The sequence below is a fragment of the Dipodomys merriami genome, unplaced genomic scaffold (assembly GCF_024711535.1).
Source record: "Dipodomys merriami isolate MVZ:Mamm:240054 unplaced genomic scaffold, mDipMer1.0.p SCAF_62, whole genome shotgun sequence".
NCBI lineage: Eukaryota > Metazoa > Chordata > Mammalia > Rodentia > Heteromyidae > Dipodomys > Dipodomys merriami.
Window position 1 is genome coordinate 5,127,244 of NW_027206202.1, and position 14,160 is coordinate 5,141,403.

At 49.4% G+C, this 14,160-nt stretch overlaps 1 protein-coding gene across 1 annotated transcript in view; it reads left to right on the forward strand.

Moving 5' to 3' along the window:
* Positions 1–5,289: 5,289 nt before the first annotated feature.
* The window catches only part of Gga2 (golgi associated, gamma adaptin ear containing, ARF binding protein 2), a 35,552-nt gene continuing 26,681 nt past the window's right edge, over positions 5,290–14,160 (forward strand). Inside the window, exon 1 of the mRNA XM_070004339.1 lies at positions 5,290–5,443. Within this exon, the coding sequence (XP_069860440.1) occupies positions 5,344–5,443 (100 nt within the window). The 5' untranslated portion in view covers positions 5,290–5,343. The remainder of the gene's footprint in view (positions 5,444–14,160) is intronic.

Genomic DNA, 14,160 nt, shown 5'->3' on the forward strand with positions numbered 1-14,160 from the left:
CTGGCTCAGGAAAAGATGAGCCTGCAATGTTCTTTCTTTCTTGTTGTTGGTTGTGGGGTCTGAACTCTGGGCCTGGGAGCTGTTCCTCAGCTCCAGAGCGCTTTACCACTTGAGCCACAGCACCACTTCTGACTTTTTCTTCTTATGTGGTTGGTGCTGAGGAATCGAACCCAGGGCTTCATTGCATGCAAGGCAAGCACTCTACCTCTGAGCCACCTTCCCAGCCCGCAATGTTCTTTCCATACAGTGAAACATGATTGCATGTGTGAGGATTTGGGTGTGTGCATGCATGTGCCAGTATAGGCCTTAAACTTGTTCTCATTTACAGCCATTTTAGCTTCCCTTAGGGCCCAGGGCCCCTTCCTGTCTTTTCTCATGCTGTTCTTTCTAGAAAACTCCTGGATATAGGTTTTTCAACCCTGCTTCATTCCCTGTTGGTGTCTTTGTTGGTGGTGTTGTTGTTTAAGTAATGGGGTTTGAATTCAGGGCCTCTTGCTCTCACTAGCTTGCTCAGCTAGTGCTCCACCACTTGGGTCATGTCTCCAGCCTGCCTTTTTTTTTCTTTTCTTTTTTCCTTTTCTTTCTTTTTGCCAGTCCTGGGGCTTAAACTCAGGGCCTGGGCACTGTCCCTGAGCCTCTCTATGCTCAAGGCTACCACTCTACCACTTGAGCCACAGTGCCACTTCTGGCTTTTTCTGTGTATGTGATACTGAGGAATTGAACCCAGGGCTTCATGCATGCTAAGCAAGCACTCTACCACTAAACCACATTCCCATCCCCTGGCTTTGTTGTTTTTGTTGTTGTTGTGGGGCTTGAATTTGGGGCCTGGGCACTGTTTGTGAACTCTAGACTAACAGTCTCCAATTTGAGCCGAAGATGTACTTCCCTTAGTGAGATAAGAGTTTCATGGGGACTTACCTACCTGGGCTGGCTTCAAACTGCCATCCTTAGATCTCAGCTTCCTGAGTATCTAGGATTACAGGCATGAGCCATCTGTGCCTGGCTCCTGGTTCTTTGTTGATTATTATTATTTTATTTTTTGGGTCCGGTCGTGGGGCCTGAACTCTAGGCCTGGGTGCTGTCCCTCAGCTCTTCAGCTCAAGGCTAACACTCTACCACTTGAGCCACAGCGCCACTTCCGGTTTTTTTTCTTCTTGCTTATGTGGTGCTGAGGAATCAAACCCAGGGCCTGATGCATGCAAGGCAAGCGCTCTACCACTAAGCCACCTTCCCAGCCCAAATGTAACAATTTTATATTTATTAGGCTGGACAAGTTTGGCTTGGTTCTCACTAAGATCTTTATGATGCCCTGGGGGATTTCCAACTTATATTCAAGCCCAGGCAACATGTTGGGGTCCCAGCCAAGGAAGTGAGCCCTGCCACTGACCACTCACAATCATGGCTTCAGCAGGATGGCCCAGCCACAGAGTCTGGCCTGTCCACAGAGCCTCTCTCCATTCGTTACGGTACTAACACTGTTAGATCTGGAGGTGTACACAGGAACAACACAGGACTCACCCACTAATGTCGTTACCCCACTATTTTTTCTTTTTCTTTTTTCTTTTTTTTCTTGCCTGTACTAGTCCTTGCTATCAGGGCTTTGTGCTCTTGTTTTTTTTTTTGTCTGGCTCTCTATTACTTGAGCTACCCCATCTACTTCATGTTACCCTTATTAAACCAAGTGTGGTATATAATCCCAGCCCTGTTGAAGATGAAGCAGAATGGTGAGTCCAGGGCAGCCTAGGGTATACAGCAAGATCTGTCTTAAAATAGCAACGGAAGTGAGGCCCTGAGTTCAGGCCTCAGTACCAACACACACACACACACACACACACACACGCACACACACGCACACACACACACGCACACACACGCACGCACACACACGCACGCATGCGCGCACGCGCGCGCGCGCTCCCAGTGCCAAGGGACACTAACAATTGCAGTAATACCAGTGTGCAGAGACCAAGGTAAAATGACAGGGATGGAGACTGAAGGGAAATGAAACCAGAGAATTCGTTGTTTCCCTTTCTATAGCAGAAGGTTTGGTTTGGTTTCACTTTTTTTTTTTGCCGGTCGGTCATGGGGTCTGAACTCTGGGCCTGGGCACTGTCCCTCAGCTCTTCAGCTCAAGGCTAGCACTCTACCACTGGAGTCACAGCGCCACTTCCAGCCTTTTCTGTTTATGTGGTGCTGAGGAATCGAACCCAGGGCCTCATGCTTGCAAGGCAAGCACTCTACCACTGAGCCACCTTCCCAGCCCCTTGCTTTTTTTTTTTTTTTTTTAATACTTGGTTGTTTTATTTTTGGAGCTAGTTCTAGCGGCTGAACTCAGGGCCTGGAGCTCTTGCTTAGCTTTTTGCTCTGCCACTTGAGCCACAGCTCTAACTTCTAGCTTTTTGAGTAGTTCATTGATAAGAGTCTCCTGGACTTTCTTGCCCAGTCTGGCTTTGAATCTGGATCCTATTCAGATCTCAGCCTCCTGAGTAGCTAGGATTTCAGGCATGAGCCATAAGCTTGTGATTAATGTCCTTATAAGGACTGATGTCTTTATAAGAAGGAACAACCCCCGTACTTCCTCCTGCCTCTTCACTGAGCAAGGACCAGCAGGGAGAGCAGAGCTGTCTGTGTAAAGTGGGGAAGGAAGTCGTCACTGGGAGCCTAGGGAGCTAGCATCTTCATCTCAGATGTCCCAGCCTCCAGAAATGAGAATGCATTTCTGTCATTTGTCATCCATCTGTGGTATTTTGTTACAGCAGCTTCAACTGACTAAGGCAAAGTACAATAATATAAAACAAAATGTTTACTACCACTTTGTGTGTGTGCCAGGACTTGCACTCATGGCCATAAGCTATCATTCAGCTTTTTGCTCATGGCTAGGTGCTCTACCACTTGAGAGCCACACTTCCAGTCTGGCTTTTTAATGGTTAATTGGAGAGGAGAGTCTGGTGAACTTTCCTGCCAAGGTTAACTTTGAACCTCAATCCTCAGATCTCTGCCCCCCCACCCCTGAGTAAGGATTACAGGTGTGAGCCGCCTCTTATTGCCTCCACAGTTTATGTATTCATTCTACAAAGATTTGTTTCACTGGTTTGTCCAACACTGCTCAATGTGAGGGAGATACAGAACTGTTCGAAATGTATTAGTGATATGCAGGGGGAAGGGATGGTAGCAAAGTACTGGAAGTATCTGGGAAAAGGGTGCCCTATCTAGCATTCTTCCATGTTCTAGCCTTTCATTTCACAGATCACTGTCAGCAGATCACTAATAGCAGTGCAAAATAATTCCAGCCTGCGGACTTGCAAATGAATTCTGTCCACAGTAAGAACAACTCTTTCTGCCAATAGAAGCTAGTTTTGTGCTTATTTGCATATTTTTTCATATTTGTTTCAATAGTCCTTTATTTCATAGAAATTTGCCTTTCTCTGACTTCTCTTGTGGGCAGATGATAAGATCTGCTTGGTTCCCTCATTTAACTCACAAGTTAAAATACTTTTTAAATTTTAGTTTATTTTCTTGTGTTGGTACTAGACAGAGCCTAGGCACTGTCTTTGAGTTTTTTTCATTCAAGGCTAGTGCTCTACCATTTGAGCCACAGCTCTACTTCCAGCTCGCTTTTAGTGGTTAATTGGAGATGAGTCTCAAAGAACTTTCTTGCCCAGGCTGGCTTTGAACAGTGATCCTCAGATCTCAGCCTCCTGAGTAGGATTACAGACATGAGGTGCCTGGTTTAAAAGTTATAAAATATTTGTGTACGTGTGGGCGCACATACGTGTGAGCCAGTCTTGGGGCTTGAATTCAGGGGCTGAGCACTGTCCCTGAGCTTTTGTGCTAAAAGCTAGAGCTCTACCACTAGAACCATAGCACCACATCCTGATTTTTGGAGATAAGAATCTCAAAAACTTTTGATTTTTGGTGGCTCACGCTGGTAATCCTAGCTACTCAGGAGGCTGAGATCTGAGGATCGCTGTTCAAAGCCAGCCCTAGGCAGAAAAGTCTTGAAACTCTTATCTCCACTAAACCACCAGAAAACCAGAAGTGGTGCTGTAGCTCAAGTAGTAGAGCACTAGCCTTGAGCTGAAGAGCTAAAGGACAGCGCTCAGGCCCAGAGCTCAAGCCCCACGGACCAACCAAAAAAAAAAAAAAAAAAAAGAATCTCAAAAACTTTTCTGCCTGCGGCCATCTTTGAATCATGATCCTCAAATCTCAGCCTCCTAAGTAGCTAGGATTTACAGGAGTAAGCCACTGGCACCCAGCTAAGAATTATACTTAATGAGCCCATTTCACAGTGTTGGAGAATCTTAACTGACATTTTTGGGACAAGCAGGATGTATCCTTTCACAAATTGTGTGTGGTGTGTATTAAGTTGATGATGGCTTAATATGTTATGGAGAAAACAAAGGAGAAAGCTGGTGGCTTATGTCTGTAATCCCAGCTACTTACGATGCTGAGATCTGAGAATCATAGTTCAAAGCCATCCCAGGCAGGAAAGTCCTTGAGACTCTTTATCTCTGATTAACTGCCAAAGAGGTGGAAGTAGAACTGTGCCTCATAAGAGCACTAGCCTTGAATGAAAAAGCTCAGGGACAGTGCCAAGGCCCTGAGTTCAAGCCCCAGTACTGGTACTGAAAAAAGAAAAGGAGTGTGGAGGGAAGCTGGATATTACTTTAGAAAGGGTGGTCTGAAAATCTAGGCAGACCATCCATGATTAAAATAAAGGAAGGCCAAGTTTGGGTGACTCATGCCTATAATCCTAGCTACTCAGAAGGCTAAGATCTGTGGATCCCAGTTCAAAGCCCACTGGAGCAGGAAAGTCCAAGAGACTCTTACCTCCAATTCACCACCAAAAAGACAGAAGTAGAGCTGTGGCTCACATGGTAGAGATCCGGCCTGGATCTCTAAAAGACTTCAGGGGCAGTGCCCAGGCCCTGAGTTCAAGCCCCAACACTGACATATGCAGACATACAAACACATATGCTAAAGGATAATTCTTTCTCTGAATTTCAGCATTAGCTGGGCGTCTTGAATTTTATCTGGGGACCTTATTTGTGAAGATATACGGGGTACAAGCCTTGTGAGGTTAACTATAGGCTCTGACCCTTGCTAGATAGAGATCCTGGACAAGGAAACCCACAGCAACAGCTGGGACTCGAGCCTGAGGCTGTGAGGGGGCGTGGCCTCGAGGGGGCGTGGTCACACGAGAGCCCCGGCATGGGCGTGGCCACGCGGGGGCCCGCCCCAGTCACGTGCCGCCGCCTCAGCAGCTCCGGAGCGCGCCAGGCGGCGACTGCAGCAGCGTCTCCGGGGCCGCGGCCGCTGCGGGACCGTCACGGGGCCGGGCGGATGGCGGCGACAGCTGTGGCGGCGGGGAGCGGGCCGGCGGCGGGGGCCGAGTCGGCCGAGGGCCCCCCGGGGCCGGCGGCGGCGCTGGAGCTGTGGCTCAGTGAGTGGCGGGGCCGCCCCTGGGCGCGCGGGAGCGGGGCGGGGCGTGGGGGGGGGACAGGCCCTGCGCGCGGCGTCGCTTCCCGCCGCCTCCCGGGGCCTGGTCTCGGCGGTGGCGCGGGAAGGCATCGCCCCGGGGTGCCCCTGGGCCTGGGGAAGGGTGGGCGCTGCTGCCCCGCACCCGCGATCACCGCGCTCTTCCGTGGCGGTGCCGGACGCCCGGGGGGGGGGGGGGCTGCTTTTGTACCCGGCGCGGTGCAGAACGCGGTCCAGCCATTGTTGTAGTCCCGACTGGCGACCCGGACGGGGCCGCACAGACCTAGCCCCGTCCGCGGGGTGGGGGATGGGGCAGGGGCGGGGGGGGCATCGGAAACTGGGGGATCGGGGGGGCGCGAGTCTGCAGGCGGACGCGGCCCCCTCGGGAGGCCGAGGTCTTTATCCTGCTGCTGTCCGCCGTGCGGTTCTGCGCGTGCTTCCCCGGTGCCCAGTCTGATCCGTGTTCTCCGCGGTGGGGGTGGGGGTAGGGTGTGGGGGTTCTTCCTGCACCCCGCTACCACTGCGGAATCGGGGTGTGAAGGGGATCGCCGCCGGCCCCCCCCCGGGCTGCATGCTTGGGGGGGGGGCGCTGCGGCGTGCCATCCGGGTCGTTTTCATGGAGCGCTGCCAGGCGGGGAGCGGCCCGGGGTTAACGGGCTGGGGGAGGGGCGCGGGTTCGGCGCGCTGGCGGTGGGTTGGCGGGGTCTGTTGACCCTGGGGGAATTGTCGCAGTTGACAGAGAGGTGTTTGAGTAAACAGTGGGAACCCCCTGCACTTACCTCTCCCTATCCCCACCCCCCATTCCAGAGGACAAGAACCTAGGGGACACCCTGGCCTGGGGAACAAGTTCATCAGTGGCCTGGCGGGTGCCAAGCCTCCAACTGAACCCGCGGAGGACTGTGCTGCTGTGTGCTAACGTGCTAATTGGGTGGGATAGGTGGGATTTGGTGAGCTACCAAAGGGAGTTTATCTTTGCCAGTGGGGAGAAACCGTTGGGAGATTTTAGCTGGAGAAGCTCATCCTTGTAAGCTTGACAGGCTCGTACTGTAGCCCCAGGGAGATGGTGAGATCTGGGGAGTTCTTGGTAGTCTTGGGGCTGCATTGGACAAAGGCAATGGGGAAGGAGAGGAGAAAAGATTTGCCGATCAACAGCCTACTTACTGGCTGTCCTCAGTGGAGGAAGACTGTAGGGTGGATCCCAAGTTTTGGGGCTCATGGATAATGAGGAGGAGGTGATTTATAAGAAGACAGTTGAGTGGGACAGAAAGGCCTGCTGCAGGCATTGGGCTACTTCCAGGGAGAGAGAGCGCAGGAGTTGTGTCTGCCAGGCAGTTTGCTCAGGGAGAATGTTGCCTGTGAAGAAGAGCTGAGGTTTTGGCAGTGAATCCCCAGGAATCCCAACGTGTAAGGCTACAGATGGGAAGAACAGCCTGGAAACTGAAGGCACTGTGGAAGAGCCTAGGGGAAGACTGGGGAGCTGTGAATCACACAACTCCTAAAAGCGCTGTTTTGGGTAGTTTTATTGCTTAAAAATGAAAAGGGGGAATTTTGAATTCAGCAGGTGAAAGGTTACTAATGAGAGCTATTATCTGAGCTAACTGGTTAACTGAGTTAACAAGGGGATTCTAGAGGCTGTGTTTTATGAGGCTGCACAGAATGGAGAATGGAGCAGTCTGCTGGGTGGTATAACAAAGCAAGCTCAGGAAATACGAGTGTCTGGAGCCCTGGCTGCCCATGGAGAGGCTCCTTCAGACCCAGCTTTTGGGGTAGAATATTCTAAAACTGCTTGGTTTCTAGCTTGGTTTCTCCCTGTCCTCCAATTATTCTTCATAGTTCTGGGAATTAGACTCAGCGTTGAGCTTGCTGGGCAAGTGTGAACTTGAGCTATATATATACCCCCAGCCCATTTGTTTTTAGTTTCTCAGATAAGGTCTAGTCCTGGCTATCTTCCACATAGTCAGGGAGGTTAGAACCTTTTTTTGTGTGTGAATTTTTCAAAAGTTGGCCACTACTTTGAATCGTAACTTAGTACTTTAGACGTTTTCCTTTCAGTGAAGGTCAGGCAGAATACATTTGCAAGGAGAATGTGGTACATGACCTTAAAGTTTCTTTAAAAAATTTTTTTTGTGGGTACCGGGGCTTGAACTTAGGGACTTTCATGCTCAGTTGAAGTTCTTGCTTGTGGTTGGTAATGTGCCACATGCCTCCAGCGTGGCTTTTTGCTGGTTAGTTGGGGAGGGAGTCTTCTGAACTACTCTCTCTGGGCTGGCTTCCAACTGTATTTATTCCTCTAGATCTCAGCCTCCTGCAAAGGTAGGATTACAGATGTGAGCCAGATGGTCTTTTTCATGGTGCTTGCAGGGAAAGAGGAGGAGAGGGGGCAGCTACTGAGAATCTAGGAGCAGAAGAGGAGAGAGGTGGTCCCCGCATTGTACTGGTGGTCCCTCAGTAGGGGAACTGGCTCTCTTGGGAGGTGCTGGAGATGTGACAGTCAAAACAGGAAGCCTGACAGGCTGGCAGAGAGGCAGCTTTTGTCTCTGAGTGTCTGGGGTGGGAGATAAAGGTGACTGCTCTTGCAAATTAGTTTGTCACTCCACCCTTAGAGGCTGGTAGGAGAAGCAAAAGGGAACCCACCTGACAGCTGGGATGGAGGCTCAGCCTCCATGCTCTTGGCATGCTGGGTTGATAATAGGGTCTGGTGGTGAGTTGTCTCCAGCACTATCCAATGTTTAGCCACATCCCTGGCCATGACCCCAACAGTATCCCTTCCCTGCCCAGACCTGGCAAAGAACTTATGTCTTTGGTATTGCCAGATATACAGGGGAAAGGGATTGGATCATCTCTATCCACACTTCCCCCTGCTGAGGGTCTGGGCAGTGTCCCTGAGTGCTCTACCATTTCAGCCACTCCTCCACTTCTGGCTTTTGCTGGTTAATTGGAGATAAGAGTCTTACGGGCTTTCCTTCCCACTCTGGCTTTGAACCATGATTCTCAGATCTCAGCTTTCTTTCTTTCTTTCCTTCTTTGTTTCCTTCCTTCCCTCCCTCCTTCCTCCTTCCTTCCCTCCCTTCCTCCTTCTCTCCTTTCTTTTCCCTCCCTCCCTCCCTCCCTCTCTCTCTCCCCCCTCTTTCTTTCTTTCTTTCTTTCTTTTTTGTCGGTTGTGGGGCTTGAACTCTAGGCCTGGGTGCTTGTCCCTCAGCTCTTCAGCTCAAGGCTAGTGCTCTGCCACTTGAGTCACAGTGCCACTCCTGGTTTTCTGGTGGTTTATTGGAGAGAAGAGTCTCATGGACTTTGCTGCCTGGGCTGGCTTTGAAACACAATCCTCAGATCTCAGCCTCCTTAGTAGCTAGGATTACAGGTATGAGTCCTTCTAGACTGATTTTGTTCTGGAACTTGAACTCAGAGCCTCACACTCTCACTTAACTTTTTCACTCAGGGCTGATGCTCTAGTACTTGAGCCATACCTCTACGTATAGTTTTTTTGCTGGCTACATTAGAAATAAGAGTCTTGGGGATTTGATTGCTCAGGCAGGCTTCAAACCATAACCCTCAGATCTCAGTCTTCTGAGTAACAAGGATTACAAGAGTGAGCCAATAGCTCCTGGCTTAGATTGTGTCTTTAAGGTGAACGTGGAGACTAATGCCTTCCCCTTAGAGTTATTGGGAAAATCAAAGTTCATACAGGTGAAGCACTTGAAATCCTGCCTTACTGTGGTACCAGTACAAGACAATACATTTAATAAGCCAGAAGAAAGGCCCAACATTAGGGCTAAGTTCAATCCAGGCGCTCCTTGTTGGCACCAAGATTCTTTTCCTGATTTTCTCTACTTTGTTCTGTCCCTTGCTATCCACCAGTGGAAGTAATGGGTTTGGGAAAGTTACGGCTCTCCTGCTTGTTGATCCAGCAGGTCCATCTTGGAATACGATGACCCAGAAGATGAATTAACAAAGATTTGCAGACCAAGAGTAGGATGGAGGCAGCAACCTCTAGAGTGGGAGATAGGGAGGAATAATTCCCCGAAGAGAAAGCTTTCAAAATACAAACAACAGCTTTTGTGCCTTCTGCTCTGCAGCTTCCGTCCGCACACCATGTATTTGATCATTGACCCATGTCGTTTCATGTATGCTTGCCTGACTTCTGCTAATAAAAAACCTTATGTGCTCATTGTGTGGATATGCTATAGTTTATTTTGAAAGCTCCCTGCTGGAGAAGTTTTAGTTGTTGCCTTAGGCAGGTTGCTTGCTAGGCAGGTGCTTTACCACTTGAGCCATACCAGCAACCCTACTTTTTTGGAATGGGCCCTCACTTTTTATCTGGGACTTCAGTTCTTCTCTTTTGCTTCCTGTGTAGCTGGGATGACAGACCTGGGCCATCAGAACCAGATTTTTGTTGGTTGGCTTGGAGGTCTTGATAAGTATTTGCCCTGGCTGGCCTCAAACTGAGATCCTCCTGATCTCAGCCTCATGAGTAGTTAAGATTATAGGTGTGAGACATTGCACTGTCAGGTACTGTGTGTGTGTGTGTGTGTGTGTGTGTGTGTGTGTGTGTGTGTGTGTGTGTGTGTGTGTATGCTCATGCATGTGTATATGCTCATGCATGCACTGGCTCACTGGTATGGGACTTTAGGTCAGGGCCTTGTTCTCTCAGCTCAGGACTGGTACTCTACCACTTGAGCCATGCTTCCAGTCCAGCTTTTTTTGGGTCCGGTTGTGGGGCTTAAACTCTGGGCCTGGGCGCTGTCCCTCAGCTCTTCAGCTCAAGGCTAGCACTCTACCACTTGAGCCACAGCGCCACTTTTTTCTTTTTGCTTATGTGGTGCTGAGGAATCGACCCAAGGCCTCATGCATGCAAGGCAAGCGCTCTACCACTGAGCCACCTTCCCAGCCCCTCCAGTCCAGCATTTTGCTGGTTAATTGGAGATGGGAGTCTTTTCTGCCTTGGCTTATTTCAGACCTCTAGATCTCACCTCCACTTCCTGAGTAGCTTGGATTGATTTTCAGTGTGAGCCACTGGTGTGAGCTTTGGGTGCTATTTTTAAAGGACTTGGTCCCTTTGGTCTCTGAATGTGGGTCCTGGCGCTAATAGTGCTGTCAGAGGAGTAGCTTAGTAAAAATTGAGCTAAAAGTAAATCCTCTCTTCCTTCTGCCTGGACTTCTTCCTAGTGATAGATACTGTCTTCCTACAGCTTTTACTCCTCCCTTGGTCTCCTCAGAGGTCTAGATTGCTGTCCGTTTCTACTCTGAGCTATAGCAGGGCTGGTATCCAGCAGAGGACATTCCCGTGGGTCTCATTGGTATTTCATGTGTGCTGAATTGTTGACTGCTGAGCACCCCTGGGGAAGGTGTTCCCTGAAGGTGACTGAGTGATCTCCCCCAACCTCCCCCTTGCCAGCCCCCGCTGCTGCTGGTGCCAGGGTCAAGACTCCCAGCCGGTGCTTGGCAGCTGCTATGAGAGAGAGATTCAGCTTCTGAATTAGTCACTCTTGGGTGAGTTATTTCACTCCCAGCCAGAGTCTCAGCTGTGTTCTTAATACAGCTGACCCAGGAGCAGACTTGAAGTGAACCCTACAAAACGTTGGTTTTATGAAGTAAATCTGTGGCTGTAGTGTGGTTTCTGGGTCCTGCCCATGTGCCAGCTCAGTTGGGTCTCAGACCTGGAGATTTCATAGACACTGAGAGAGAAAGTGTCTTTTGAGTTTCTTCTTGGCCCCTCCTTAGAGCAGATTGGTGTAATGCGGCCTGGCCAGCTGCTGACCCCCTGGGGATCATTTTCTCTGGAAGCAGCCTAAGGCCTCTGAACTAATCTGAGCAGCCAGGGTTATGTACTTAGATACATGTTTTGTTTTTGTTTTTGTTTTTGGTCGGTCATGGGGCTTGAACTCTGGGCTTGGGCACTGTCCCTGTGCTCTTCAGCTCAAGGCTAGCGCAGCACCACTTCCGGTTTTCTAGTGGTTTATCAGACTTTCCTGCATGGGCTGGCTTTGAACGGTGATTCTCGGATCTCAGCCTCCTGAGTAGCTAGGATAACCGGTGTGAGCCACTGCGCCCAGCTTAGTTTGATTCATGTTTATTCAAAACTGAAATAGCAGTTGGGTGCCGGTGGTTTACATCTGTTATCCTAGGTACTCAGGAGGCTGAGATCTGAGGATCTGGGTTTAAAGCCAGCCCAGGCAGGAAAGGCTGTGAGACTTTTTTTTTTGTGCTGCTCTTAGGGCTTGAATTCAGGGCCTAGGCACTGTCCCTGAGATCTTTTGCTCAAGGCTAGTGCCCCCTACCACTTTGAGCCACAGCTCCACTTCCAGTTTTCTGGTGGTTCCTTGGAGATAGAGTCTCATTGATTTTCCTGTCCAGCTGGCTTTGAGTCGGGATCTTTAACTCTCAGCCTCCTGAGTAGCTAGGATTACACGCTTGAGCCACCAGCCCCCGCAGACACAACTTTTTTGCTCCAGGCAAGCACTTTATCCCTTGAGTCACAGCTCCACTCCTGAATTCTTTTTGCGCTAGGCTAGCATTGTACCACTTTAAGCCATAGTTACACTACTGGTTTTTGAGTGGTTAATTGAAGACAAGAGTCCCACAAAGGACTTTTCTGCCTGGGCTGGCGTTAAACTGTGATCCTCAAATCTCAGCCTCCTGAATAGCTAGGATTTTAACTGTGAGCCACTGGTGCCTGGCTACTTCTGGCCTTTTTTTTGGGGGGGGGGGTAGGGATAGTTAATTGGAGATGAGTCTAAAGGGTTTTACTGCTTGGGATGGCTTTGAACCATGATCCTCAGATCTCACTTCCTGAGTAGCTAGGATTACAGGCCTGAGCCACTGGCACTGGACCTTTTTTTTTTTGTTTTTAATGGTACCAGCCTTGAACTCAGGACCTCAAGCAATTGCTAGGCGTTCTTATACAGCTGATACTCTACCACTTCAGCCATGCCTCCAACCCTGCATTTTTTGCTCATTATTTGGAGATGGAGTCTCTTGGACTTTCCTATCTGGGCTAGCTTTGAACTATGATTCTCCAGGTCTCACCCTCTTGAGTAGCTGGGATTATGGGTGTAAGCCTCTACAGTGCCCAGTAGTGTAGCTGTTACTATTATACTATGACCATTTTCAGATCCTCATGATACAAGATCTAGCACATTTAAAAGGAAAAAAGAAAAACAAGATTTATTGACTTAATCTCCCAGAAATTTCTCCTTTTCTTTGTAAAGGCTGATGCCTGTCCTTCTGGCCCTGGGCCTGGGCAGCCCGGAGGAGGGGGGAGGCTGGGCTTGCCTGCCTTGTTTTCTGCTGCCAGAACCAATCACATACGGCCGTTGGAAATTCCTTTCAGGTGTCAACCCTGACCTTGTCATGAACTGAAACTGAAGCTTAGATGGTGTAGAATTACTTTTAAGTAAAGTAGATGCCAGATCTGAATCACTGCTTTGAATCATTTATTCAAATAGTCACTGATAGTCCCTGATTTACAGTTTTTTGACTTGTTGGCATGTAAGCTCATGGAGAGTGGAGGCTGTGTGTATTTTATAGCTATGAGGATGGAAGGCTTGTACTAAGCATTGGAAGAAATCTGTACCTTGGTCTTCAAGGGCTGTGTTTCTTCAGCCACATAAGGCATGTACAACCTGTTGTGTTTTTGTTTGTTTTTGGTGCTGGTACTGGGGTTTGAATTCAGGGCCTTGAGGTCTCAGTTGGCTTTCCGGGCTGCCGTATACCACTTGCATCACACTTCCACTTAAGGCTTTTTGCTGGTTAATTGGAGATAAGTTTTACATGCACACACACACACACACTTGTCGGTTTTGGGGCTGCATTGTCCCCAAGCTCTTTAGCTTAAGGTGAGCATTCTACCACTTGAGCCACAGCAGCACTTCTGGTTTTCTGATGCTTAATTGGAGATAAGAGTCGCACAGACTTTTCTGCCTGGGCTGGCTTTGAACCGTGATCCTCAGATCTCAGTCTCCTGAGTAGCTAGGATTACAGGCCTGAGCCACCAGCGCCCAGCAAGTCCCTCATATTTGACTGTGCAGGCTGGCTTCAAACCTTGATCTTTACATCTCAGTCTTCTGAGTAGTCAGGATTACAGGCGTGAGCCACCAGCTCCCAGCTGCGCAGGTGGTTTTTTGTTTTTGCTTCATTGGAAATGGCAGAGATTCTCTGTCTTGTAATAATAAACAATCACATCAGCTGTGGTGATATTGGGGTTTGAACTCAGGGACTGGGCACTCAAAGCTGGAGCGCTTATCAGTCACCCCTGTGCTTCTGGCTTTTTGCTGGTTAGTTGGAAATAAGTCTCTTGAGTGTGTCTGCTGGCTGGCTGAGCTGAGATCCTTAGACCTCATCCTCCTGAGTGTGAGCTATATATATATTTTTTCTTTTTCTTGTTTCTTGCACTTCTCGAGATGCTACTTCTGGTCCCACGCATGCGCAGGCAAGCCACCTACCGTTGAGGTACACCCTCAGCCCCTCCAGATCTCTCTTCATTGGTTGTTTCTCTCTTTTTCTGTGTGACTGTGCTGGCTATTGTAGACACTATCTACTTTAATCCCCTGACAGTCCCTGGAGGAAGAGTCCGGGGACTTTGTGACTGATGAAGGGTGGAGCTTGAGAGCTTCACCATAGCCTCCGGGGAGGGGCAGGTAAAATGGCAGAGTTTTAACTGGGCATCGGGACACATGCCCTTAGTCC